At 43.0% G+C, this 27,199-nt stretch overlaps 1 protein-coding gene across 1 annotated transcript in view; it reads left to right on the top strand.

The window, feature by feature from the left end:
- The window catches only part of lrrc1 (leucine rich repeat containing 1), a 133,417-nt gene that overhangs the window by 61,685 nt on the left and 44,533 nt on the right, over positions 1 to 27,199 (top strand). Inside the window, exons 5-6 of the mRNA XM_073056722.1 lie at positions 9,238 to 9,294; positions 15,170 to 15,233. Of these exons, the coding sequence (XP_072912823.1) occupies positions 9,238 to 9,294; positions 15,170 to 15,233 (121 nt within the window). The remainder of the gene's footprint in view (positions 1 to 9,237; positions 9,295 to 15,169; positions 15,234 to 27,199) is intronic.

Genomic DNA, 27,199 nt, shown 5'->3' with positions numbered 1-27,199 from the left:
TGGAACAAATTCACCTGCAGTTGTAGCTGGTAATATGTAATAATGCTAATCAGACTCCTTTTATACCACCTTCATCTAAGATTGTTATTCTTTGTCCTTCTCCATAAGATGATCAGTATTCTCCAAGTGCTCCCCTGCTAAAGCTCTTTTCCAGTTTCTTTTTTCAAGCTGCTGTGTCTTAAGACAATAACCTGTACTTATTAAAAATGTTAAAACCTATTGAAAATATTTCATCTATAATCTAAATATGACGTAGAACATAATTAATAGATCACTGATTCATGCTGTGGGGGATCCAGACATCAAAGCACCAGATCCATCTGTGGAAAACATCTGTGATGTTTCCTTGACTAATGTTGGATGATGTGAGTGCTCAGCATAATGACAATCCTTTAATCTGCTTAAAGTCTGATCCACGTCTGCTAAAAGCCATTGCTTTTTCCACCAATTTCCTCTCTTCCTGGTCCTCAATTCTGGGGGTAAAGCACCCCAGGCAATTAAAAGTTGTTTAAATGGCCATTTGGCATGTGGGTTTGACAAAGAAATTAATACAAATCAATTTGTGGTTCCTGCATGTGATGCTCAAAGTCAAAATAAATGTAGTATCAAAGTGCATACATGTCACTATATACGTACTGTCTTTAGTTTCATTTGTTTGCAGAAATTTATGGGAGAGCAAAAAAGTGCAATAGAATTTATGAAAAACTATATAAAGAATGATAAACAACCAATGTACAAAAGTAGCTGAATTGTGCAAATAAAAAATTATTATTATGTAAATATTATATACTGTATATTGTGTGTGTGTGTGTGTGTGTGTGTGTGTGTGTGTGTGTGTAAAAATGAGGAAGGATCTTATTGAAACCTTCTGAATTTTGAAAGGCCTAGATAGAGTGGAGAGGATGCATCTTAAAGTGGGGGAATCTAGGATCAGAGGGCTTGGCCTCAAAATAGAATGAATTTCCTTTAGAATAAAGATGAGGAGGAATTACTTCAGCCAGAGGGTGGTGAATCTGCAGAACTCATGCAAAAGGCAGCTGCGGATGTCAGGTCATTGGGTATATTTAAAACAAAGGTTGATAAGGTTCTTGATTATTAGTCAGGTTATCAAAGGTTACAGGGAGAAGGCAGAAGAATAGGGTTGAGAGGGATAATGAATCAGCCGTGATTGAATGAGAGAAGAGGCTTGATGGGCCGAATGGCCTAATTCTACTCATATGTCTTATGTTTTTTCGGTTTAACTCAAGGTCACCGTGCTCTCTTTGACTCCATTTACACCATTTTGCTGCTTTTATAGAATGAGCCTTCAGGAACACCTTGAGATGATTTTGCCTATTACGCTGGTTTTCCGTTTTCCTGGTGTCATTTAAGGTGGAGAAAGGGTTTGTTTTTGGTAAAATCAGCAAAATCTCTTAAATAATCTACCTTGAGCACAGATGGAGTTGCTATATTTACTACCAATACGAGCAAGGATTTATGTGGAATTTAAACAGATTATAAATTTGTCGTAACGTCCAATGCTCATTCGTACGAAACCAAGTGTAACCATGGTGATGGCTATGGTCACTAAAGCCTAACTCTGAGGTATTTGGGCAGCTCAGTGCCAGAGCAGCAGTTATAAAGTACTGAGTTACTCCGCAAATTGTTGGTCATTTTTATGTGCTGACCGAGAAGGTCTTTGTACCTGCGATATCTCAGTCCACATTGTTCCCAGCTGATGTGGAATTTCATGCACTTACCCCTGGAAGTACTGTGGCGAACATTCGGTCCAGATGACAGACAAGAAAAGCTTGTTTGTCTCAACAGCCGTTCTTATTGTGACAAGCACAAAAACAGACTGGGCGCTATGACCTGGGGAGAGAGCCCACTCAGTCACATACAGACGGGCGAGGTGATTATTACACACCCCGGTTACAGTCAGGGTGACCCACAGGCACACAAGTGAATAACTGCATAACCCAAGCTAAAATGACAACAAGTGACAATAAATGAACTTGAACATCCCGCCATAATCCCACAGAAGCATTTTAAAACAAGAACAATAAACAGCACTGAACACTCGGAATGCTGGGGCAGGTTGTCAACCGCACCCCACCTCCCTTTGCCCCCAGCAAACCCAGAGTCCACAACAAAGTCCAAAAGTCCCAGTGGTGGTGGACGCTGCCACCTGGGGCGCTGTGCAGTGTCTATCGTCCCTCTGTGGGAGGCACTCTTTGGTGAGGCAAGAAGTAGGGCACCTGGAGTGTCACTTCCTTCCTTCAGCCTCGCTGGGTCGCTGGTAGCTAAGGGGTAATACAGTGCCAGCTGGTCCCAGTGCAGCAAGACTGCCTTCCGCCGCTCAGGCAACCACACCTAGTATACCACATCAGAGATGCGGCCGAGCACCCCTCCCGGCCCCTTCCGACAGCTTCTGAACTTGGAGGAAAGTCTCTTCTTCCGGGTGGTGCAGTAGACCCATACTGGGGCCCCCACCTAGACCAGGGGCCCAGTCCCTTCTGGGACGTTGATCGCAGCAGTGCGTGAGCAGCCCCATGTCTTGCCTGTACCTCGGCAAATAGAAGTGTTCACACAGCTGGCCCAGCGTCTTTGTGACCCCAAAATCGCCGGCCCCCACTGACTGCAGCCCCTTGGTGCAGAGCCCCCAGGGGACCATCAGCTGCAGCCGCTGTCCGTCATTGTCGGAAAACGGCCACCACTGGAACAGCAGCCAGTCATTCACCTCCAGCGTGCCCCACTGAGAGTATTGGCTGTGGTCTCGTGATCCGGGGAGGGATGCCTGCCCACTCTGGCCGCTGTCCCACGCTCAGCCATCCCCTCACCTGGGCCAACGCGGGGTTGGTCACCTGCTCACTGTGCAGCTGCTGCTCAATGGTGAGAAGGTCTATCTTGCCGCTGACTGCCACCACCGCTTGCCCCGTCTCCGCTATGAGACCGGTGGCGGTTTGCTTCCCTTGTTAGATCAGTTCCTGGAGCTGCCCTGCCGGAGAGCCATGGCTTCAGCACCGAGGTAGAGTGTTGCCCCCGACACATCCACACGGGCCCTCCAGCGGGACAGCAGGTCCAGGCCAGTGGTGCAGGACTCGTGGATGTCAGCCAGCTCCTTGTGCTCCACTGTGTTTCTCCCCACTGCAATGCGCCTCTCATTGCCGCACAGTCGCTGGTGACCGTAGCTATCTGGACTGCCATTGTTGTCCACCCGAGTGGGCGTGGCTGGTCCGTGTTGGGCAGGACACCAGGATGGATGATAGTGATGCATGACCCCCACTCCTCCAATGCACACATCTGATGCCCTCCACCACGCAGTCCACGTGTAAGCCTACTTCTTCACCAAATAGCCCATTTGGAGGGATGACAATGGAGGGATTCTGCGGGAGGGTTTGGGGCCACCGCACACTTGGCGTTTCCTAATAGCTGTACTGGTGTGTGGCGTGGCACTGGTACGGGGCAGTTCCAGGTCACAAACCTGGATTCGTGGTGTGTGGGGCAATGCTGGAATGCCTGGGGGGGGGGTGTGGGGGCTAAAATTGCTCCTGCCTTCTCTGCCGGTGCCTTGGCCAGTGATGGTGGTGACGTCAGGCAAACATGCTGCCAAAGGCAAGGTGGGCAAGCTCTTCCTGGACTGTAGGAGAGAACTGGGGATAGAACGCTGAGCACAGTTGCAGATATCAGCTGCAAATGCCCCCAGGCTTTCTCCACACGGTGCCATCTGCAGCTCAGTCCTTATTGCTTCCTCCAATGGCCTTTGTTCCAATGTCCCTGTAGTCACACTGCTTAGCCGGCATTAGGTCGAGGACATCCCCCTCCAGTGTCAGGGCAAGGTGCACCACCTTCTTGGTAGGACTCCACCCGTAGTGCCACGTGGCAAGTTTGACTTGGGCCCGGGAAGGCTCCAGGTGATTTGGCGCCATTGTATCTGGGGAGGTTCAGGCGTGAATTGTGGTGACTCTTGCAGATGGGCTGCTATGTTGCCATGGTATCTTGGGTTGCCCGGTATGGGTGCTGTGTTCTGCTGTGTCCCCTGGGTTGGGGAGCCTGGGTATACTCACCCCATCGGGGTTCCCTGGGAAGGTACAATGCTTGGTTCCCAGATCCTCTCTTCAGGTTGGTGTTCCTTCTTCAGGATCCCGGCCCAGGGATGCAGGGGAGGCATACCGCTTGCTCCTTTGACTTACCCCTGGGTCGTAAGGTGCTCCATCCAACGTTGTAGCTCTTCAATCTTGCTCTCAATTTCTAATCCACTTCTGACATCAATGTGGCAAGTATTTGGTTCATGATGACAGACAAGAAAAGCTCCTTTAACTCAGCAACCATTTTTATTGCGACAAGCACAAAGCAGACCGGGTGCTATGACCCGGGGAGAAAACCCACTCAGTCACATACAGATGGGGGAGGTGATTATTACACACCCCGCTTACAGTCAGGATGACCCTCAAACACACATGCAAATAAGTGTGTAACCCAAGGTAAAATCTAACAATAAATGAACTTGAACATCCCACCATAATTCCACAAAAGCATTTTAAAACAAAAATAATAAATGGCGCTGGCCACTAGGAATGCTGGTCTGAGCTGTCCACCCCCCCCCCCAGTTCAAATGTAGCAAAGTGATCCCAAATGTCCTTGTGATATTTTCCCATTTTGCATATTTGCCGTTTTCCAGCATGTCGCAAACTGCTAACCCCTTGCAAAACTAGGGTAGCTGGAGAGCTTTAGGGATTACCGGTAGTTGTGCTGGTTTTCCTTTTGAATATCACTCTCCTCTGAGGCTTTATAAAGCATTGGTTAGACTTCTTTTGGGAGTATTATGAGCTGTTTTGGGCCCCTTATCGAAGAAAGGATGTGCTGGCATTGGAAAGGATCCTGACACAATTCATTAAAAAATCCCTAGAATGAAAGGGTTAACGTATGAGGCGTGTTCGATGGCTCTGGAACTGTACTGCTGGAGTTTAGAAGAATGGGGGGGGGGCTTGGGAGGATCTCATTGAAACTTATCGAATATTAAAAGGCCAAGATAGAGTGCATGTGGAGAGGATGTTTTCTGGAGTGTGGGAGTCTAGGACCACAGGGCACAGTCTGAGAATAATTCCTCAGAAGGAATTCCCTTTAGAACACAGATGAGGAGGATTTTCTCTATCCATAGTGTGGTGAGTCTGTGGTACCGATTGCCACAGACGGCTGTGGAGGCCAAGTTATTAGCTATATTTAAACTTGAACTTGATAGGATCTTGATTAGTAAGGATGTCAAAGGTTGCAGGGAGAAGGCAAGAGAATGGAGATAAAGTAGATAGTAAATAGACTTGATGGCCTGATTCTGCTCCTGTGTCTTAGGGTCTTGTAGTCTTTGGTGAAAAGTAAGTGCAAATCTTTAGGAGCTGTCAGTGTTTCAGTTCATGCTTTTAACTTAATGGCTTTTATGGGAATATTTACAACCTTTTTGTTCACTGCTTGTTTTTGTCCTGCCGCGTCTGTCTCACATTATTCTCAGTTGGAAGATGATTAAGCAGTACTCTGGTTGTAGACCTGTGGAAAGAGAACTTATTAGGCCAAGGGGGTAGAGAGAAGAAAGGAAGTTTGTGGCTGGAAGAGCAGGCCTTGTTTTGTTGCAAGTGGTTACCTGCTATAGCAGAATTAGTTCATTGCTTTTAGTTCCTTTTTAGACCATAAGACCGAAAGACATAGAAGCAGAATTAGGTCATTTGACGCATTGAGTCTGCTCTGCCATTCAGTCATGGCTGATTTATTATCTTAACTACCCCATTCTCCTGCCTTCTCCCCATATCCTTTGACACCTTTTCTAATCAAGAACCTATCAACCTCTGCTTTAAATGTACCCAGTGACTCAGCCTCCACAGCAGTCTGTGGCAATGAATTCCACAGATTCACCACCCTCTGGCTGAAGAAATTCCTCCTCATCTCTGTTCCAAAGGGATGCCCTTCTTTTCTGAAGCTGTGCCCTCTGGTTCTAGACTCCCCCAGTATTGGAAACATCCTCTGCACACCAGGGTAACATTAACCAGGTGGGAGTACTGTATTAGTCTAAGTTCAGTCTATCAATTGCAGAAATACTTGTGATTGAGCCAATTTTGAGCATCTGAAAGTTTGCAAACATAGATTTGTTTTTATTTTAATCTCAGAGATTACTCAAATTATGTGCTTAAATTAAGCAGGTATATTGTCACATGTACTGAGGTATGGCGAAAAACGTTCTTTTGCATGCTCTTCATAGATCATTTCTTCACTGGGGTAGTACATGGGAAAAGCAATGCAGAATGAAGTATTACAGTTGCGGAGAAAGGGCAGTGCTGGGAAAGAGTAAGGTGCAAGATCATAATAATATAGATTGTGAGGTCAAGAGTCCATCTTATCGTCCTAGATATACATTCAATATTCTTACAACAGTGAGGTAGGAGCTCTTCTTGAGCCTGGTGGTACATGCTTTCATGCTTTTGTATCTTCTGCCCCATAGGAAGGGGAGAAGAGAGAACGTTCAGGCTGAGTGGTGTGTTTGCTTTTTTACTGAGTCAAAGTAAGCATAATATGGTACAAGTTTAGATAGGCATCTTGCTCAACATGGATGAGTTGGGCTAAAGTGCCTCTTTCCATGCTATATAACTCAGTGACTTTATTGTAAATGATGGGGTTTGTTTGGAAGTCTAGATTGAGGTCCAAAGGTCCAGAAGCCCAGACCAGATAGCCTGAGCTCAGAGTCCACTCATCTCTGTGGGTCTGCTGGGAGAGTCAAAGGCCCAATATCTGTGAATCCACGAGTCTGTTGGAGGCCGAAGGCAACCTGTCCTGGAGTCCGAGGAATGTGTGTGTGGGTGGTTGGGAGAGAGGAAAGGGGTTTGTTTTGTTGCTGTTACTTTGTGTCTTGGTATGTTCTATTTTGTTGTGTTCTGTGTTGGCATGGTATTTTGGTGCTGGAAGGTGTGGTGACACTTCAGGACTGCCCCCAACCCATCCTTGGGTTGTATTGGTTAGTGCATACAGTACATTTCACTGCATGTCTCGATGTGCACATGTAAAATAAATCTGAAACTGGCAGTCTCAGGGCATTCTCTGAATGCTGGGGTTAAAAATGTAGGGCAAAATCATAAAATGTCATCCAAAGGCTGCAGAACATTAACCTCTTATATCAAAGAAGTTAAAACAGAATGGTTAGGAAGCTTAGTTTAAATTGTACCTGGTTCTGGTGTGGGATAATTTATGGTACTGTATTCTACCTTGCACTCTACGTCTTGGGAAGGTAGGAAGGATTGACCAGAATGGTACCAGGCCTTAAAGGGTTAATTTGTTAGGCTGCTTAAACCTGGCTTATATTACATGGAGTTGGAGTTACTTAGCGTGTGTGTTCCGTTCAGGTCACCTCATTATAGGAAGGATGTGGAAGCTTTAGAAAGAGTGCAGAAGCAATTTACTAGGATTAGAGAGCATGTCTTATGAGCACAGGTTCCATATTACTCTTTGGAGCGAAAGAGGGTGAGGTTTGACTTGATAGAGGTGTACAAGATAATAGGAGGCATAGATAGAGTGAATAGCCAGAGACTTTTTTCCCCAGGACAGAGATGGCTAATATGAGGGGGCATAATTTTAAGATGATCGGAGGAAAGTATGGTGTGTATGTCAGAGGTAGGTTTTTTTTTACACTAAGAATGGTGGTTCATAGAATGTGCTGCCAGGGATGGTGATCGAGGCAGACACATTAGAGACATTTAAGGGACTCTTAGATAAACAGGTGGATAATAGAGCAAAGGAGGGCTCTGTACGGGGGTAGGGTGAGATTGATCTTGAACATTGTGGGCCAAAGTGCCTGTATTGTGCTGTATTGTTCAATGTTCTATGAATTCAGAAGATTGTGGGCTATTCTAACTTGGGGGTCCTTGTGCAGGATTTCATAAAGGCTAATTTGCAAGTTGAGTCAGGAGTAAAGAGGACAAATGCGATGTTAGCATTCATTTCAAGAGGAACAGAATATAAAAACAAAGATGTAATGTTGAGGCTTTAAAAAGCACTGGAGAGGCCGCACTTGGAGTATTGTGAGTAGTTTTGGGCTCCTTAGAAAGGATGTGTTGACATTGGAGAGTGTTCAAAGAGGTTCATGAAAATGATTCCAGGATTGAATGGCTTGTCATATGAAGAGCGCTTGATGGCTCTGGCTCTTTATTCATTGGAATTTAGAAGAGTGAGGGGCGACCTCATTGAAACCTATCAAATAGTGAAAGGTCTTGATAGAGCAGATGTGGAGAGAATGTTTCCTATGGTGGGAGAGTCTAAGACCAGAGGACACAGCCTGAGAACAGATGTATGTCCCTTTAGAACAGAGATGGAGAGGAATTTCTTTAGCCAGAGACTGGGGAATCTGTGGAATTTGTTGCCACAAACAGCTGTGGCGGCTAAGGTTTTACATAGATATGATAGATTCTTGAATAGTCATAGCATGAAGGGATTCAGGGAGAATGCAGGGGATTGGGGCTGAGAGGCAAATGGATCAGCCATGATGAAATTGCAGAGCAAACGTGATAAGCCAAACAGCCCAATTCTGTCCCTGTATCTAAAGGTCTTCTACTGACATACATCTGCATACATATCTAAGAATCTCTTAAATGTCCCAAATAAAAGGTCAATACACCATATATCTTCATAGCAACTAAAGAAACACGAGTCAAATCAATTGGATTTGTGTTGGGTAAGTTTATCAAATGATAGGGTAGTTGACTTAACTTTTATTTATTTATGGGAGGTCAGAATTTTAATCATCTATACTTTTACAGGATGCATTTTCTTGGCTTTTCACTTTTTGTGTTGTACCTTGTATTCTGCAGTTTTCTTTTGGGTTTTGTACATGGTCTTTGTTGATCGCTCACCTTGAACCGGTCCTTGGCATCAAAATGCAGGGAAACAGGCCCTTCAGCCCAACGAGTCCTTGTTGTCCATCTGTGGCCAAATAACCTGCAGACCAGTAATGTGGGAGGTAACCTATGCATTCACAGGAAGAACTTATAAACTCCACAGAGGTCAGGATCAAGGCTGCCTCTTCTTGTTCACCACTGTATTTATGTCATTTCTCTATACCCCCCACCCCATGACACCAGCTGGGGATGACTGAATTTCCATGCACTTCTTAGTCATTGTCAAACCAGTTCTGCAAAACAGCATTTTTAAAGGAGTTACACATACCAACCATAGAACGTCATCATCTGAATTAACCTCTGTGTTTCTCTTTGCTGTTTGTTTCAGTCTTTTGAACCTGGCATCTCTTGAACTGCGGGAAAACTTGCTGACGTTGCTACCAGAGTAAGTTCAATGAGTTTTTATTCATTTGTATAGCTATACACCAGCTTCAATTTTGCAAATGAAAAATTCTGATTGATGACGGTGAAATTAAACTTTTTGACTTGTACTTTATCATATAATGGACCTCTGTTATGCTGGTTCAGATCAGATTTGTTTGTTTATTTATTATTGATCAGATTCATTTGTTTGCAGTGGACGTGGAGAGGATATTTTCTATAGTGGGGAAGTCTCAGACCAGAGGGTCCAGCCTCAGAATAGGGGGATATCCCTTTAGAACAGAGATGAGGAGCAATTTCTTCAGCCAGAGAGTGGTGAATGTGTGGAATTCATTGCCACAGATAGCTGTGGAGGCCAAGTTATTCAGTATATTTGAAGCAGAGGTTGACAGGTTCTCTATTAGGCAGAGTGTTAAAGGTTATGGGAAGTATGAAGTCAAGAGGGATAATAAATCAGCCATGATGGAATGGTGGAACAAATTCGATGAGCCAAATGGCGTAATTCAGCTCCTTTGTCTTATGGTCTTTGTATATACAGTGAAATGCATCATTTGCATTGATGATGAACCCAATCTAAGGATGTGCTGTGGGAAGTCCACACATTCCGGCAGAACAACACAAGCAGCATCATACAACAACAAAAATAAACAGTAGCAAAACAAAAGTAACATACAAACTGCTGGAGGAACTCAACAGGTCAGGTAGCATCAATGGAAAGGGATAAACAGTCGCCTTTTCGGGACAAGACCCTTCATCAAGAGCAAGCCCCATTTCTCCTGTCACCCACCCTCTCTCTCACACATACACACATACACAGACAGGCCAGCAACCCCAGGACAGGCTGCAACCAGCCTCCAATTCCAGCCCCTGGTGAAGAATAATGAAAATTTTTTGCGTGGGGAAACTAGCTCAGGTAATTGTCCTTAAAAATAAAGATCTCTGAAATTTCCCACTTTCTCTGCATGGATACATTTGAATTTGAATCAAGTTTAATATCACTGGCATATGTCTTGACATTTGCTTTTTTGTGTACATTGCAATACATAATGTTACATATATAGTTAAATAAGCAGTGCAAAAAGAGAGAGAAAAAAAGTAGTGTAAAAAAAGTAGGTAGTGTACATGGGTTTATTGCTCATTCAGAAATCTGATGCCAGAGGGGAAGAAGTTGTTCCTGAAACATTGAACGTGTATCTTCAGGCTCCTGTACCACCTCCTTGATAGTCACAATGGTGAGGGGGCATGTCCAAAAGGTAACGACCTCGGTGCTGGAGAGGCTTGTGCCCAAGTTTCTTCTTGTCAAAGTTTAATTATTGATTTTAGCATTCTTCTCATTGAGCTTTGTCATAAGGTAATGGTTCAAAGTTGTATTTATTATCAAAGAATACAACTTTGAAATTCTTCAATTCAATGGGTTGCCATGAAACCAGGAAAGAAAGGCAGCACCATCATCAACCCCCACAATCCCACCTCCCTGCAAAAGAAACGAACAAAAATGGAACAGGCACGTCAACCACCCCCACCTCATACCTCCTCCTGCACAAAAAAAACCCGAATGGATCAGGCGCATCAACCTCCAAATACCCCTCCCCGCATAGGAAAAAAAAAAGCTGAGATCAGGCAAGAAAGCACAGAATATAAAAACTATAAGACTGGAAAAAAACAATTTCATAGTCCAAATTGACATCCAAAACACAGAAAAATCCCGGACTACACTCTCCGCAGTGGCAGGCGTTTCTGCAGGTGCTGGAAGTCTTGAGTAACGCACAAAAAATGCTGGAGGAACTTAGCAAATCGGGCAACATCTAAGGAGGGGAATAAATAGTCAAAGATTCAGGCCAGATTCTGATGAGGGGTCTTGTCCTGAAAAGCCATCTGTTTATTTCCCTCCGTAGATGCTACCTGGCCTGCTGAGTTCCTCCAGCATTTTGTGTGTGTTGCTCTACCTAAAGACCTCGAATGTATTCTGTCTGTTCATGGTCTATGTGCCTCTATTCTCTGTATATACATATGCCTATTTATGAGCCTCTTAAATGCCTCTGTCATATCACCTGGAAGCAAATTCCAGGTACCTATCACTCTGACATTAAAAAATTACCTAGCACATATTTGAATTTCCTCACTCTCAGCCTAAGTGCCCTCTGGTATTAGATATTTTGATTGTGAGAGAAAGATACCAATTATTTATTCTATCCATGCCTCTCATAATTGTGTAATTTTTCATATGGTTTTTCCTCAGCCTCTGCTGCTCCAGAGAAAGCAAACCTAGTTTGTCCAACCTCTCCTTTTAGCACATGCTATGTAATCCAGACAACATCCTGATAAACCACTTCTGCACCTTCTCCATAGCCTTCACATCCTGCAAATAACGGGGTGAATGCAATACTCCAGGTGCAGCGTAACCAGAGTTTTATAAAGCTGCAATATAACTTCCTGACTTTTGAACTGAGTGCCTTGACTAAGTGTGCCATTTGCCTTCTATACCACACTATTGATTTGTACAGCCGCTTTCAGGGTGATGTGGACTTGGCTGTTTGGTTTCTGTGTTTATGGGGAAAGATTGCTTTGACTTCAAAATTAAGCCAAGTGTTTCAGATTTTTTAATTTAAAATGTAGAAAGGGAGCAAAAAAAAAGGAGTATTTTCCGTTATGCCTTTGCTGGAAATCCAGAGCAACGCACCAAAGGCAATTCAGCATTTCAGGCAGCATCCACAGAGAGGAATAAAAAGTTGATGTTTTGTACATAATCTCTCCCTATAACTCAAGATCCTCGAGTCCTGGAAACATGCTCATCTTCTTTGCACTCTTTACAGTATAGCAATGGATTTCCAACAGTTCTGGTTGCTTCTTTATAGGAAGGGTGTGAAAGATTTAGAGTGAAGAGGAGAATTACCAGATGCTGCCTGGGTTAGAGAGCATGTCTTATGAGGACAGGTTGAGCATGCTTGGACTTTTCCCTTTAGACTCTTGCTCAGGACTGGAAAGGAAGGGGAAAGAAACCCCTTCTGTATGTGTTCCCTGGGCCACTATCCTAGAATGTTCCTTCCATTTTGCTAATCAGTTCTTTGACTTAGCTCTGCTCTGATGATGATTTATGCGCTTGATATCCGAGGCTTAACCAATTTGCTGTCAGAATTGACCTCTTTTAGTTTGCTAATCCTCATCAAGAGGGGAGGGGAACAAGTGTTGATGTGGATATTTGAGACTGGCCAGTGAGCCAGTAGACATTTAATCAATTGATCTTGGTCCCCACAGGATGACTGTAGTAGGGAAGAGACGGTACATAGAACATAGAAATCTACAGCACATAACAGGCCCTTCAGCCCACAATGTTGTGCCAACTATGTAGCCTACTCTAGAAACTGCATAGTTTCCCTACCACATAGCTCTCTATTTTTCTAAGCTCCATATACCTATCTAAGAATCTCTTAAAATACCCTATTGTATCTGCCTCTATCACCATTGCTGGCAATACATTCCACGCATCCACCACTCTGAAAAATTTATCCCTGACACCCCCCCTTGTATGTACTTCTAAGCACCTTAAAACTAGATAGATAGATACTTTATTCATCCCCATGGGGAAATTCAACTTTTTTCCAATGTCCCATACACTTGTTGTAGCAAAACTAATTACATACAATACTTAACTCAGTAAAAAAAATATGATATACATCTAAATCACTATCTCAAAAAGCATTAATAATAGCTTTTAAAAAGTTCTTAAGTCCTGGCGGTAGAATTGTAAAGCCTAATGGCATTGGGGAGTATTGACCTCTTCATCCTGTCTGAGGAGCATTGCATCGATAGTAACCTGTCGCTGAAACTGCTTCTCTGTCTCTGGATGGTGCTATGTAGAGGATGTTCAGAGTTATCCATAATTGACCGTAGCCTATTCAGCGCCCTTCGCTCAGCTACCGATGTTAAACTCTCCAGTGTAAACTCTCCTATGCTCCTAGTGTTAGTCATTTCAGCCCTGGGAAAAAGCCTTTGGCTATCCACATGATCAGTGTCTCTTCATCATCTTATTCACCTCTATCAGGTCACCTTTCATCCTCTGTTGCTCCAACGAGAAAAGGCCAGGTTCACTCAACCTATTCTCATAAGATATGCTCTCTAATTCCTCTGCACTCTCTCTATAGTGTCCACATCCTTCCTGTAATGAGGTGACCAGAACTGAACACAGTACTCCAAGTGGGGTCTGACCAAGGTCTTGTATAGCTGTAACATTACCTCACAGTCTTGAACTTATTCCCATGGTTGATGAAGGCCAATGTAACGTATGCCTTCTTAACAGCACTGTCAACCTACGCAGCAGCTTTGAGTATCCTATGGACACGGACCCCAAGATCTCACTGATCCTCCACACTGCAAGTAGTTCACCTCTTTGTAGACTGTTGGTTTGCAAAGAAGGTGTGTCGAGCTTTATCCTGAGCAGCTGTGTGACAGAGGACTCTAATATATGGGCTGTTCCCAGGGACACACATGGCGGCAAATATCAAGTGCTGCTGGTGAATCATCAATTTGGTGAAAAATACTCTTTGGTCTGCCCAAAACTTGTTAATCTACCAGCGTGTTGAGATATCTGTGGACTGACACATTCCAGGTTGCAGGACTACGTGCCAAGGTTGGTGAAACTTAGTGCACCCACCACAAGGGCTTGATGAGGAAGGACTACGGTGTAGGGTTCTTCTGATACTGGATAGGGAGGGGTTGGGTTGGATGAGGAAGCCCATCAATTAATGTAGTGGTGTACCACCTTAGGAGTCCACAGGAGTAGCAGCAGTGCTACTGATGTGTAGGAATGTAATAGAACAGTATGGAAAGCAATGACTATGAATATAAAGAATAAAAAACATTGAATGGTTTATTCCTGCAAAATAAAAAAGTAAAAATTTTTTTACTTTGTTAAAAATTCCTTCTTTATTTATGAACAATAGGTGTGTGGGGAAGGGGTGCTAATTGTTTGTTGGAGCCATTACAGAAGAACCAGCTCATTGCTGTTTAGGGGTGATATTAAATGCATTCAGGCCCTTCTCTCCAAGGACAGGAGGCCTGTGTATAAGCAGTGTGCTGGAATTTAAATCTCCCTGCATTAAGAGGACCAACTTAACACAAATACTATACTGACATGCCCATGCAAGTATCTTTAAATACTTAATGTTTGGGAAATACACACCTTGGCCCCGGTCCACTCCTCTGGAACACACATTTACTAGCTGACGGTTCACAGAGCCGTAGGGATCAGCAAATGATACTAGTGAAATTTGCAAAAAGGCCAGGAAGATTTTATTGAAAGTGCAAGCCATTACATTCTGTCTCTGCCTCTGGACTCAGGCTGGGCAATAAGTTTATATTCAGGATTAATTTATCTGTTTATTGCAAGGAGCTGTTTATTGCACACACTCAATGCTTTAGGAACATCTCACACACAGCCTTTCAGGAATGCTCCATGAACATTTCCTCACTAGTTTGCTCAGCTTTTGCACTGTTTTTTTTAATATTTCTTATTGTAACTTATAAGAATTATTTTATGTATTGCAATGTACTGTTGATGCAGAACAACAAATTTCACAACATTTATCTGTGATTTTAGAATTTTACACTTAATGTATAATTTCATTTTCACCCTGCGATGGAGGAAAGTCTTTCCATCTCCCAAGTGATCATTCCCTGAAGTGTTTGATAAATTAGAAGATGCTATCTAAACTTAAGTTTTTTTTTCCTAGAAAATAAAAATTAATCAAGGCTGTTGATTTTTCAGTAAATATAACATTGTGTGGTGGGTTATTTCTTGTTTAGCCCGTGCTTGTATTTACTGGTGCAATGACCTGGATTGCAAATGAATTAGTAATAAATATTTGCCTCTTAATTTTCAGATCACTTTCTCTTCTCTGCAAACTGGAAGAATTGGACCTTGGTAACAATGAACTATATCATCTGGTAATTTTTTTTTAATTTACTTAGCAGTATATTAAAATAATGCATTTGTTGATGATACTCAACTCAAAATTAAAGTCGGGTTCATTGTCATCTGCACAAGTACATGTCTGCACAGGTGCAATGAAAAATTTAATTGCAGCAGCATCACAGGCTCAGAGCATCAGATAAGCAGAATTCATAAGAAAAGTGTAAATTAAACATAAATGAATGAAAATTTTACAAGAAAACACAATTGGAACAAAAAAAAGTTCAAACTGGTCAGTGTTGGTAAACTGCAGTGATTAGGTTTATGATGGTTGGTCGAAGAACTGGGAAGTAGCTGTTCTTGAACCTGGAACTTCAGGATTCAGGAGCGTTGGAAAGCTGCTTGTTTTGTTGTGTTGTTATTGATATGGTTGATTGTGTTGTTCTGCTGAACATTGTGGCATGGTTTGGGTGTAGATGCTGGCACTGTTTACCCTAACCTGTTCATGATTTTGGAGAACTTTGCAGAGACACTGTTGGTGGTAGGTCTGCAATGTTAGGTGGTGCCATCTGTAGTCTTTTCAGTTCGCTGAAGCTTCCAGAAGTCGGGGATCTCTATAGCCTAGTGGACCATTAACTCATGAGGGCAAGTGCTTGTTGGGTGGAGCACTTTGAAGAATACTTTGTCAGAGTTCATCTTCAACACAAGTTTTTCACCACACATTGAATAAAAACAAGCAGACCAAGGTTTCCATTCAAGTTTTAAAGCATGGTGGAAAATTGCTCATGTGAACCCATAACCTCATCTCCTTCAATATCTTGTGATCCTGATGCAGCACGTAGTGTAGTGGTTAGCATAGTGGTTTACAGCACTAACGATTGGGGTCCAATTTTTGCTGCTGTCTGTAAGGAGTTTGTACATTCTCGCTGCGACTGGATGGGTTTCCTCCTGGTGCTCTGGTTTCTTCCCACATTCCAATGATGGAATGTTATATTGGCCATGTTATATTGATGCCAAAACATGTGGGCTGCCCCTAAGTCATGCCGGTTGTTAACACAAGTGAAGCATTTCACTGTATGTTTCAGTGTGTATGTGATAAATGAATGAATCTGATTCTAGCTGTGTTAATAATGTAGCTTCTGTCCAACGACATGCAAAGTTGCTCAGGTATGTCCTGTCCTGTTCCTGTAAATCATGACACAGTGCATTCAGCTAGAAGAAGGTAAAACAATATCAGTGCAGAATAACATGGAAGAGCTGCCGAAAAAGTGCAGTGCAGGTAAATAATAAAGTGTACGATCATAATGAGACAGATTGTGAGGGCAAGAGTCAATCTTGTCAACAAGCTGTCACCATCTTGAGGCAGCATCTCCTGTAGACTTTGGAGTAGACTCGGGCCATTTGACCCATTGAATCAATTCTGCCAAGCAATCATTTATTATCCCACACAAACCCGTTCTGCTTTCTCCTTGTATCCTTTGACACCCTACTGATGGTGGGGAGGGATGTACCTGCGATATATTGGGCTGAGTACACTATTCCCTATAGCTTGTTGTTAGACGAAGGATTAGAAAATGATAGCTTTGAAAATGCCATGGTTTATTTACTGTTTCTGTTCTTCACTGATTGACACTTACCTTGCTAATGTTGTATCATTTTCTTCACGTTCCCAATAATCCTACATATTTGAGAATTATCCTAGGAATGAAAGGGTTAACCCGAGGAGCATTTGTTGGGTCTGGGCCTGTACTCGCTGGAGTTTAGAAAACTGAGTGGGGGAGGATCTCATTGAAACCTATCAAATATTGAAAGGCCTAGATAGGCTAGAGGTGGAGAAGACGCTTCTATTAGTGAGGAGTCTAGGACCATAGGGCACAGCCTCAGAATAGAGTGACATTGCTTTAGAATAGAGATAGGGAGTAATTTCTTTAGCCAGAGGGTGGTGAATCTGTGGAGTTCATTGCCACTGATGGCTGTGGAGGCCAAGTCATTGTGTATTTAAAGCAGGTTTTACAGCTTCTTGATTAATAAGGGTGTCAAAGGCTATGGAGAGGAGGCAGGTGAATGGGGTTGAGAGGGATAATAAGTCAGCCATGATGGAGCAGACTTGATGGTCTAAATGGTCTTATGGCCTTGTGGTCTACTTTCTGGTTTTGAGATCAGTACACAAGCCCCTCTCTGAGTTTAGGACTTGCCATGAGGGTAACTGTTCATTCTGCTGTCATTACACCTGTGATATGTGAGCATTTAGAAGTTGGTGCTTCTTCCAGCAGCTAGCTGTCTACTTTCCCATTCAAGTACTCAACAATGCAAAATTCCTGTCGTGGCATATATGGTGCTGGCCAAATTCACCGCAAAAGATGAAATCCCTCCAACCCAAATTCTCCACTATTTCATTCACTCGGGTTTTAATAGTTGTAGATTTAATACTTCATAGTTCTAGAGTAATAGAGCAACTACAGCACAGAAACAGGCTCTTAGGCCCATCTTGTTCACGCTGAACTATTGGTCTGCTTTTAGCTGGACCATACTGTTCCATACCCCTCCCATCCATGAACCTTTAAATTTCTCTTAAAGTCTCTTTCTGTGTTAGTCTGTCAGAAGTTTCAATCCTCTCTATTTCCTCTTCTCCCCATGCTGATTTGATGTGACTTCATTAGTGAAATAGTTCATTGTAACATCTACTGCGATTCAGTGGAAAAACTAATCTTGTATATTGTTCATACAGATCATTTAATCTCATCAGTACATTGAGTAGTGTAAGGAAAAAGCAATAACAGAATACAGAAGCAACACGAGTGAATCTGCAGATGCTGGAAATAATTAAAAACACAAAATGCTGGCAGAACTCAGCAGGCCAGACAGCATCTATGGGAGGAGGTAGTGACGACGTTTCGGGCCGAAACCCTTCATCAGGAGTACAGAATGAAGTTTTTGAGCACCATAGCACATAAACAGGCCCTTTGGCTCACCTAGTCCTTGCTGAACAGTTATTCTGCCTAGTCCCATTGACTTCCACCCCCTTCTGTCCATGTACCTCTGCAAACTAAATTGCAGAGAAGGTGCAGTGCAGGCACAGTAGCCTAACACTATTACAGCACCAGCCACCTAGCTTCAGTTCCTGCTGCTGTCTAAACAGCCTGTACGTTTGCCCTGTGACCTTGTGGGTTTCTGCTGGGTGCTTTGGTTTTGTCCCACATTCCAAAGATGTATGGGCCAGTAGGTTAATTGGTCACATGAGTATAACTGGGCGGTTCAGACTTGTTGGGTCAGAAAGGTCAATTATTACTGTGCTGTATCTCTAAATAGAATCATGCTAAGCGACCATTTAGTAGCTGTATAACAGCAGGATCAACAATGTCCTTGAGGTATGTGCTTTCAGGCTTTCTTTTTAATCTTTTGCCCGATGGGAGTGGGGAGAAGAGAGTATCTGGGGTGGATGGGTTCTTTGACTATGCTGCCTGCTTTACTGAGGCAGTGAGAAGCGTCGACAGAATCTGTAGAGGGGAGGCTGTTTTCTGTGATGTACTTCTCGGCAGTTTCTCGTGGTCACATGCAGAGCAGTTCCCGTACCAAGCCATTTTACATTCATATGGTGCATCAATAAAAACTTGGCAAGCATTGGCAGGAACATAGAGCTTGCCTGTTCAGTCCGAGTGGTGAAGAGAATTCAGTCTTAGCTTTGTTTGTTCGTGTTCAAATCTTCTGTGGAGAGGAATAAACACGAGAGATTCTGCAGTTGCTGAAAGCCCAGAGTAACACACAAATCCTGGAGGAACCCATTAGGTCAGGCAGCATCTGTGGAGAGGAATAAACACGAGAGATTCTGCAGTTGCTGGAAGCCCAGAGTAACACACAAATCCTGGAGGAACTCAGTAGGTCAGGCAGCATCTGTGGAGAGGAATAAACACGAGAGATTCTATGGTTGCTGAAAGCCCAGAGTAATACACAAATCCTGGAGGAACTCAGTAGGTCAGGCAGCATCTGTGGAGAGGAATAAACAGTTGGCATTTTAGGCTGAGACTCTTCATCATGACTGGAAAGGAAGGGGGGAATGTCCTTTATTTACCTGACCCACTGACATCAGATAGACATGCAGACTGTGGAGGCCAAGTCACTGGGTATATTTAAAGCGGAGGTTGTTAGATTCTTGATTAGTAAGGGCATCAAAGGTTCTGGGGGGGTGGTGGAGGAGTAAGTTGTTGGTCTGCCTGTACGTTGAGATGTCCGTGAAGGAACGCTGCTGATTGGTACATTCCAGACTGCAGGTGTATGTGCTGAGGGATACACTGAAACTTGGTACTGCCACCACAAAGGCTCAGCGGGGAAGAATGACAGTGTAGGGTTCTTCTGCTACTGAAGAGGGAGGGCCCAGGTTGGGGCAGGTAGCCCGTCAGTTATTGGAATAGGATACCACTCTAGGGGCCTATGTGATTGGCAGTGGTTGATATGTAGGAATGAAATAGATCAGTACTAGAATGCATCAACTTTGAATGTAAAGAATGAAAAGGCATTGCTCAGCTTATTCTTGTAAATACATTTTTATTATTTCAATTAAAAAAAAGTTGCCCTTCTGGTTCCTTTTATACATTTTGCCTTTCACTTTAAACCTATGTCCTCTAGTTTTGAACTCCCTACCCTGTGGAAACATCTGTGGCTAGTCACTTTTAGCCCTCATGATTTTAAAGACCTCTGTAAGGTCACCCCTCGGCCTCCTCCATTGCAGGGAAAGACGGATCCAGCTTATCCAGCCTCTTGGTAGTTATGCAGCATGGCATAATGCTTTTTACAGCACCAGTGGTAGGAAAGGTGTCTGTAGGGAGTTTGTACGTTCTCCCCATGACCACATGGTTTTTCCTAGGTGCTCTGGTTTCCACACGTATTCCAAACTTGTAGGACTACTGAGTTGTGGGCATGGTCTGTTGGCACCAACAGGCTGACCCCAGCACATCATTAGCACAAACTATGCATTTTACTGAACTGTATGTTTTGATGTAAACATAGTAAATAAGCCAATCTTTCTCCTTCTAACTAAGTCCTCCAATCCTGATAATATCCTTCTTTCTGCACCCTTTCCAGTTTAATGACATTCTTCCTATCACTGGAAAGATGCAGTAGCAGTACTCCAAGGGCGTCTTTATCCCCCGTGCACTGGGTAATGATTTGATCTGCAAGAACAGTATACAAGTCAAGATTTTCACTGTGCTTCGATATATGTGACAATAATAAACCAATGCCAATTCCAGTTCAAATTGTACTTGCATCCTGACGGTTGTACACAGTATCCTGACTGATGAAGGGAAATGTGCCAAATAACTTCTTCACCCCTTGTCTACCTGTGCCACCACGTACCTGCAGCCTAGGGTTCTCTGTTCCATGACACTCCCCAGAGCCTTACCATTTGGTTCTGCTGTTCTGGTTTATTATTGTTGTATGTACCAATATACAGTGATTCTATGATCCACAGACTCACTTTCAAGAACAACTCATATTCCTGGTATTCTATTTTATTTGCACAATTTGTCTTTTGCAAATTGGTTGTTTGTCAGTCATTCTTTGTGTGGAGTTTTTTTTTGTAAATTCTATTGTATTTCTTAATTTTTCTGTAAACACCTGCAAGAAAATGAATCTCAAGGCAGCTTTTGGGAACCTATATGGACTTTGATAATGGATTTTATTTTCACGTTTGACAGTGAAAAGCTTGCTTGCAAACTATTTATGTAGTTCAAATCATTACACAGTGCATTGAACTAGAATAAGGTAAAACGATAACAATGCAGAATAAAGTGTAGAAGCTACTGAAAGTGCAATAAAGTGAATGACCACAGGATTCCATTTCCAGCCTAGTTCTTTTACTGGTATTAGACATGGTTTATTATTGTCACATGTACTGAGGTGCAGTGAAAAGCCTGTCTTGCATACTGTTCAAAGTTTAAAGTAAATTTATTATCTAAGTACATATACAGTACCTCACTATAAGCTACCCTCACTATATGATTCATTTTCTTGTGGGAATTCACATTAAATACAAAGAAACACAATAGAATCAATGAAAAACTACGTACAACAAAGATGGACAGACAACCAATGTGCAAAACAACCCAATAAATATCGAGAACATAAGTTGAAAAGTCCTTGAATGTGAGTCCATAAGTTGTGGGATCAGTGTTGAGTGAGAAAATTGTTCTGCTCCAGTTCAAGAGGCTGATGATTGAGGGGTCATAACCTGGTGGTGTGGGAGCTGACACTCCTGTACCTCCTTCCTGATGGCAGCAGTGAGACGAGGAAATGGCCTGGATTGTGGGAGTCCTGGATGATGGATGTTGCTTTCCTGCGACAGCACTCAGCTGTCATAGAAATCAAATCGTTACACTGTGCATTGACAGACAGACAGACATACTTTATTGATCCCGAGGGAAATTGGGTTTCATTACAGTCACACCAACCAAGAATAGTGTAGAAATATAGCAATATAAAACCATAAATAATTAAATAATGATAAGTAAATTATTCCAAGTGGAAATACATCCAGGACCAGCCTGTTGGCTCAGGGTGTCTGACAGTCCGAGGGAGGAGTTGTAAAGTTTGATGGCCACAGTCGGGAATGACTTCTTATGACGCTCAGTGTTACATCTCGGTGGAATGAGTCTCTGGCTGAATGTACTCCTGTGCCTAACCAGTACATTATGGAGTGGATGGGAGACATTGTCCAAGATGGCATGCAACTTGGACAGCATCCTCTTTTCAGACACCACCGTCAGAGAGTCCAGTTCTACCCCCACAACATCACTGGCCTTACGAATGAGTTTGTTGATTCTGTTGGTGCCTGCTACCCTCAGCCTGCTGCCCCAGCACACAACAGCAAACATGATAGCACTGGCCACCACAGACTCGTAGAACATCCTCAGCATCGTCCGGCAGATGTTAAAGGACCTCAGTCTCCTCAGGAAGTAGAGACGGCTCTGACCCTTCTTGTAGACAGCCTCAGTGTTCTTTGACCAGTCCAGTTTATTGTCAATTCGTATCCCCAGGTATTTGTAATCCTCCACCATGTCCACACTGACCCCTTGGATGGAAACAGGGCTAGAATTGAATTGAGCTAGAATTGTCGTGGTTTCTTGAAGTAACTAGGAGACGCAGAAGATCCTTCGAGAAATTTAAGCCTTTATTTGCAAACAAAAGCTGAGACAATTAATGAGCGTGTCACTAATTGTCTGCAGAGCCCTAGTTCACAGTATTCTTTATAGTAATTTCTTATCTTAGTCGCATTAGCATACCCTCGTCTCCTATCTCAGTTGCATTAGCATACCCTCGTCTCCTATCTCAATTACATTAGCATACCCTATCCGCTTGCAACGCTTATCACCAGCACATTAGCTTCTCTGTTCGCCACCAATATTTCTGCTAAGTAGCCCATACTTGCTCTCGTCTACTCCCTGGAACATGTGTCCCCCTTGGTCCCCATACCATCACACCACTCCATAGCCCATACTTGCTCTAGTCTACTCCCTGGAACACGTGTCCCCCTTCCTGGCCTTGACTGGTTCCCATACCATCACACCACTCCACAATCCCGTCTACCACCGTTATCTCTACATGCTAACTTTCACTGTTAGCTACATTCTTAAGGCACTGATGTGTTCAATAGTACAGAGACAATACAGAGATTACATTCTAGCTAATAAATTGGATACATAGTAAATATAAGGCTGGTCACATAGTTCTGGCCACACAGCAAACGTTGCAACTTTATTCTCCAATAGAATCAGGTAAAACAATAACAATGTAGAATAAAGTGAAAAATCTACTGGAAAAAAAATGCAGTCAGCAAAACCATTTACTCAAGAGATTCTGCAGATGCTGGAAATCCAGAGTAACACACACAAAATGCTGGAGGAACTCAGCAGGTCAGGCAGTATCTATAAAGAGGAACAGAGTCTTTGTAAACTGCTTGCATTGAGAATAGTAGTATCATAGATTGCTAGATAGTTTTTGACTTTACTTTTGGTGGGGCTTAAACTAACCATTTTGAAATTATAGTTAATGGAGTATAATTTGTCCCTGTTTAGGAAAATTACCCAGTTGCTAAGTACAAACTTTGAAGACATCAATTGCAGAAGCTGGAGCTGAGATTATTAGATTGCTGAACTACAACTGAGCTGAAATATTCTCATAGCTGTGATCTGAGTTTAGATCGTGGATAAAATAAACTCTAGATGAGTACTTGCAAGAGTCAGCTATATCAGTGCTTGTATGCAAAAAAAAAGTGGATCTGGAAATCTGACATGAAACAAAAGGGCCAGGAAAAATGTGGAGACTCAAGACTCTGCAGATGCTGGAAATCTAGACCAACACACAAAATGCTAGAGGTGCTCAGCAGGTCAGGCAGCATCTGCGGAGGGAAATGAACAGTTGATGTTTTGGGCTGAGACCCTTTGAAATGTTCAGTGTTCACTTCCATCTATAGATGCTGCCTGACCTGTCAAGTTCCTCCAGAGTTTTGTGTGTGTTTCTCAGGCACAGAGTTGGATTTTTTCTTATTTTTAATTCTTGTCTTTTTCACATGGCTGATCTTCCAAAAGATTATCCATCATCAAGGACCCTCACAATCCAACACAAACACTCTTCTCTCTGTGGCCATCAAGGAGGAAGAACAGGAGCCTCAGGTTCCACACCACCAGGTTCAGGAGCAGTTATTACCACTCAACCGTCAGGCTCTTGAGCCAGAGAGGATAATTTCATTCAACTTCACTTACCCCATCACTAAATTGTTCCCACAACCTATGGACTCACCTTCAAGGACTCCACAATTCATGTTCTCAGCTATTTATTTGTTTTCTTTCTTTTTATATTTCCACTTTGTTGCCTTTTGCATATTGGTTGTTTGTCCGTCTCGTGTTTTTTTGTTTGATTCCATTGTATTTCTTTCTATTTAATATAAATGTCTTCAAGAAATAAATCTCAGGGTAGTATATGGTAACATGTACTGGATATACTTTGTTAATAAGTTTATTTTGAACCTTTGAAAAGCTGTATTACCCCCCCCCCCCCCCATACAAATGTTGGTGTCAAATAAACTGTTTTTCTGAGCTTTGCCAGGTCTTGTTTTCCAGCTTATCTTTTCTAATTATGTTAATTTAGCAATATGCTAAAATAGTTGTTAATATTCATCTTGCAGCGTGGATTTTCCCATCACTGCTGAGTCAAAAGGTTAATGACCTGTCTTTATTGTACACTTGTCATCAGGCTCAGTTTGCCTTCCTCTGGATGATTTTGCAATTAGCTCATTGATGCACGTTTAGGCTGCCTTGCATGGTACACTTTGTTAGCAAGCACCGCTGTTGAATTAGCCTGTAGAGTTGTTATTTTCATGTAGCTTAACTTTCTTGTTAATTAAGCTTCTCATCCCTACTGGACTTAGGCCGCTGACAGCAACTTGCCAGGGTCCTCTAACAACACCCACAAAATGCTGGAGGAATTGTCGACGTTTTGGGCCAAGACCCTATACCAATGTCCTGATGAAGGGTCTCGGCCCGAAACGTTGAATGTTTACTCTTTTCCATAGATGCTGCCTGGCTTGCTGAGTTCCTTCAGCATTCTGTGTGTATTGGTTTGGATTTCCAGCATTGGCAGATTTTCTTGTGTTCCAGAGCCCTCTGACCTGGGCCAGTATTTCAAGTTGTCTCCCACTGTAGACCATCTTTGAAGAACCTTCCTCTCCCAGGGATAATGTCTTTGGAGCTTCTGTTGGTGTTTCTGTAGCTCTGGGTTTACTAGTCCCGTGCCTTATTAACTTTTTCTTATGCTTGTTTGTATTTTTATATAATCTATATACATGTAATTGTTCAGTAGTTACAGTTGCCCCTGTATATTTCTGGAAACTTCTTAGTTTCAATGGCGACTATCCTATTACTTGAATCTGGCTGTATGTTTGGTTAATATGATCAATGGAATATCAGTAGTCTCGTATAAGAAGTTCACAGTACTTTGAGTCTTTTTTCTTTTCCTTTGGTTCTTCTCTCTTTCCCCACATTTTCCCCTTTGCTCTCTCCATTTTTGTTTCCTTTCTTGTTGGTTGGTTGGCATCTATCTGTCTCGAAGGACATTGGGTGATGATCATCATCACGAGCCTGGACAAGAAGGTATGGGGATCCTGAGATGTCTAGTTGTCAAGATACCCCTCTAGGCCACACCAGTGTAGCCCAAAGGAAAGCTTATAAAGCAATATGTTTGGCACCAGCTTGGCTGCAGGAGCTGCTGGAAGGATGTTCAAAGATGTCCAGCTGCCTCAGGAGCTCCACTCCGGATTTGCTGTCAGGGTTTACTCCTGCAACCTTCATCTCTCCTGAGGCTGCCCACAAGGCAGTGGGGGCTATTTACCCGTAGCTGGGGATCTGGTGGGCCTGCATGCTATGTGTTCAGGGGCCAGACCTCCTCCCCATCCTCTGCAGTTCAGCCTGAGTCCGAAAGGGGTTCAGTTTCCATGTGTTGCCAGTGAGGATGCACTACATGAGGCTTACAGTTGGAGAGGCTATGTACTGGCAGGATGAGACTTACATACTCGACTGTCCTTTTCGCAAGACTGCTAGCCAGCAGTAGAAGCTGAAAGTGAGTGACAAGCTCTACCCACAACACTACCATACTAGATACATCACAACAACCATTTTGCTCTTGTAACATTTAATAAAATGTTTGTAAGCAACAAGTTTTATGACTCATTCTCAACTTCAAAAGAACTTTTGGATTGCAAAAGCATTAAGATTTAACACTGCCCAAGCAATAGGTCTAGCAACACAAAGTGGACAAAAAAGAAGTCTTAATTTGTTCAGTCATGGGAACACAAGGAAACAGGACTAGACCACTTGGCCCCTCAATCTAACCCCACCTTGCAATATGTTCATGCCCTCAACTCCCCTTCTGTTGCTATTGCCCCATACTCTCCAGTTTCTCTATCTTTCAAAAATGTATCTACCTCTTTAAATGTCTCCAATCATTTTCTGCTATAAGGAGACATAATGTTTACTGTCAATTGTTTACTGTCAATTCCAGTACACAAGTGAAAAAGGAGAATGAGATGTATGTATGAACAGGAGTGTCTACATAAGTGACTGACAGGAATTAATGTCGTGTTTGGGGGTGTGGAAGGGTTGGTTATTGGACAAGCTTAGGTTGTTTTCTCTGGAGTGGTGGAGGCTGAGAGGAGACTGATCAGAATCAAAACCAATGACATACGCCATGAAATTTGTTACACTGTAATAATAAAAAGTGACTATTAATTTACGATAAGAAATATAAAAATAAATAATTAGCGCTATGTGAGGGCTAAATACCAAGGCAGTGTTGATGGGCTCAAGGATTGTTCAGAACGCTGATGGTGGAGGGGAAGAAGCTGTTCCTAAAACATTGAGTGTGTCTTCACGTTCCTGTAACTCCTCCCTAATGGTATAAATGAGAAGAGGGCACGTCTTGTGTGGTGAGAGTACTTAGTGATGGTTGTCACCTTCCACTTTTATCAGTGCTGCCTGATAGAGGTTTACAGGATTATGAGAGGCATAAATAGAGTAGACAGTAGGTATCTCTTTCCAGAGTTGAAATGTCCAATACATCCTCACCCATCAGCTTCCAGCATGTACTTCCCATCCCCCACCTCTTATCCTGACTTTTTCCCTCTTCCTTTCCAGTCATGTTGAAGCGTCTCGGTCCAAAAAGTGGGCTCTTTATTCCTTTAGGTAGATGTTGCCTGACCTGCTGAGTTCCTTCAGCATTTTGTGTGTAATACCAGAGGGTATGTATTATAGTTGATGTCAAAAGTGCTGGGTGAATTTTTTCTCCACACAGAGTGGTGGGTGCCTGGAATGCACTGTCAGAATTGGTGGTGGAGGCAAATACCACAGAGACATTTAAGAGGCTCTTAGATCAGCACATGAATGTGCAAAGAACAGAGGGATATGGATATGGAAAAAGGGAGAGTGTGGGAAGAGGTGTCGGCTCAATAGCTGTG

The sequence above is a fragment of the Hemitrygon akajei genome, chromosome 9 (genome assembly GCF_048418815.1).
Source record: "Hemitrygon akajei chromosome 9, sHemAka1.3, whole genome shotgun sequence".
Lineage (NCBI taxonomy): Eukaryota > Metazoa > Chordata > Chondrichthyes > Myliobatiformes > Dasyatidae > Hemitrygon > Hemitrygon akajei.
Note: the sequence above shows the minus strand (reverse complement) of the source record. Positions and strands in the feature narration are given on the sequence as shown.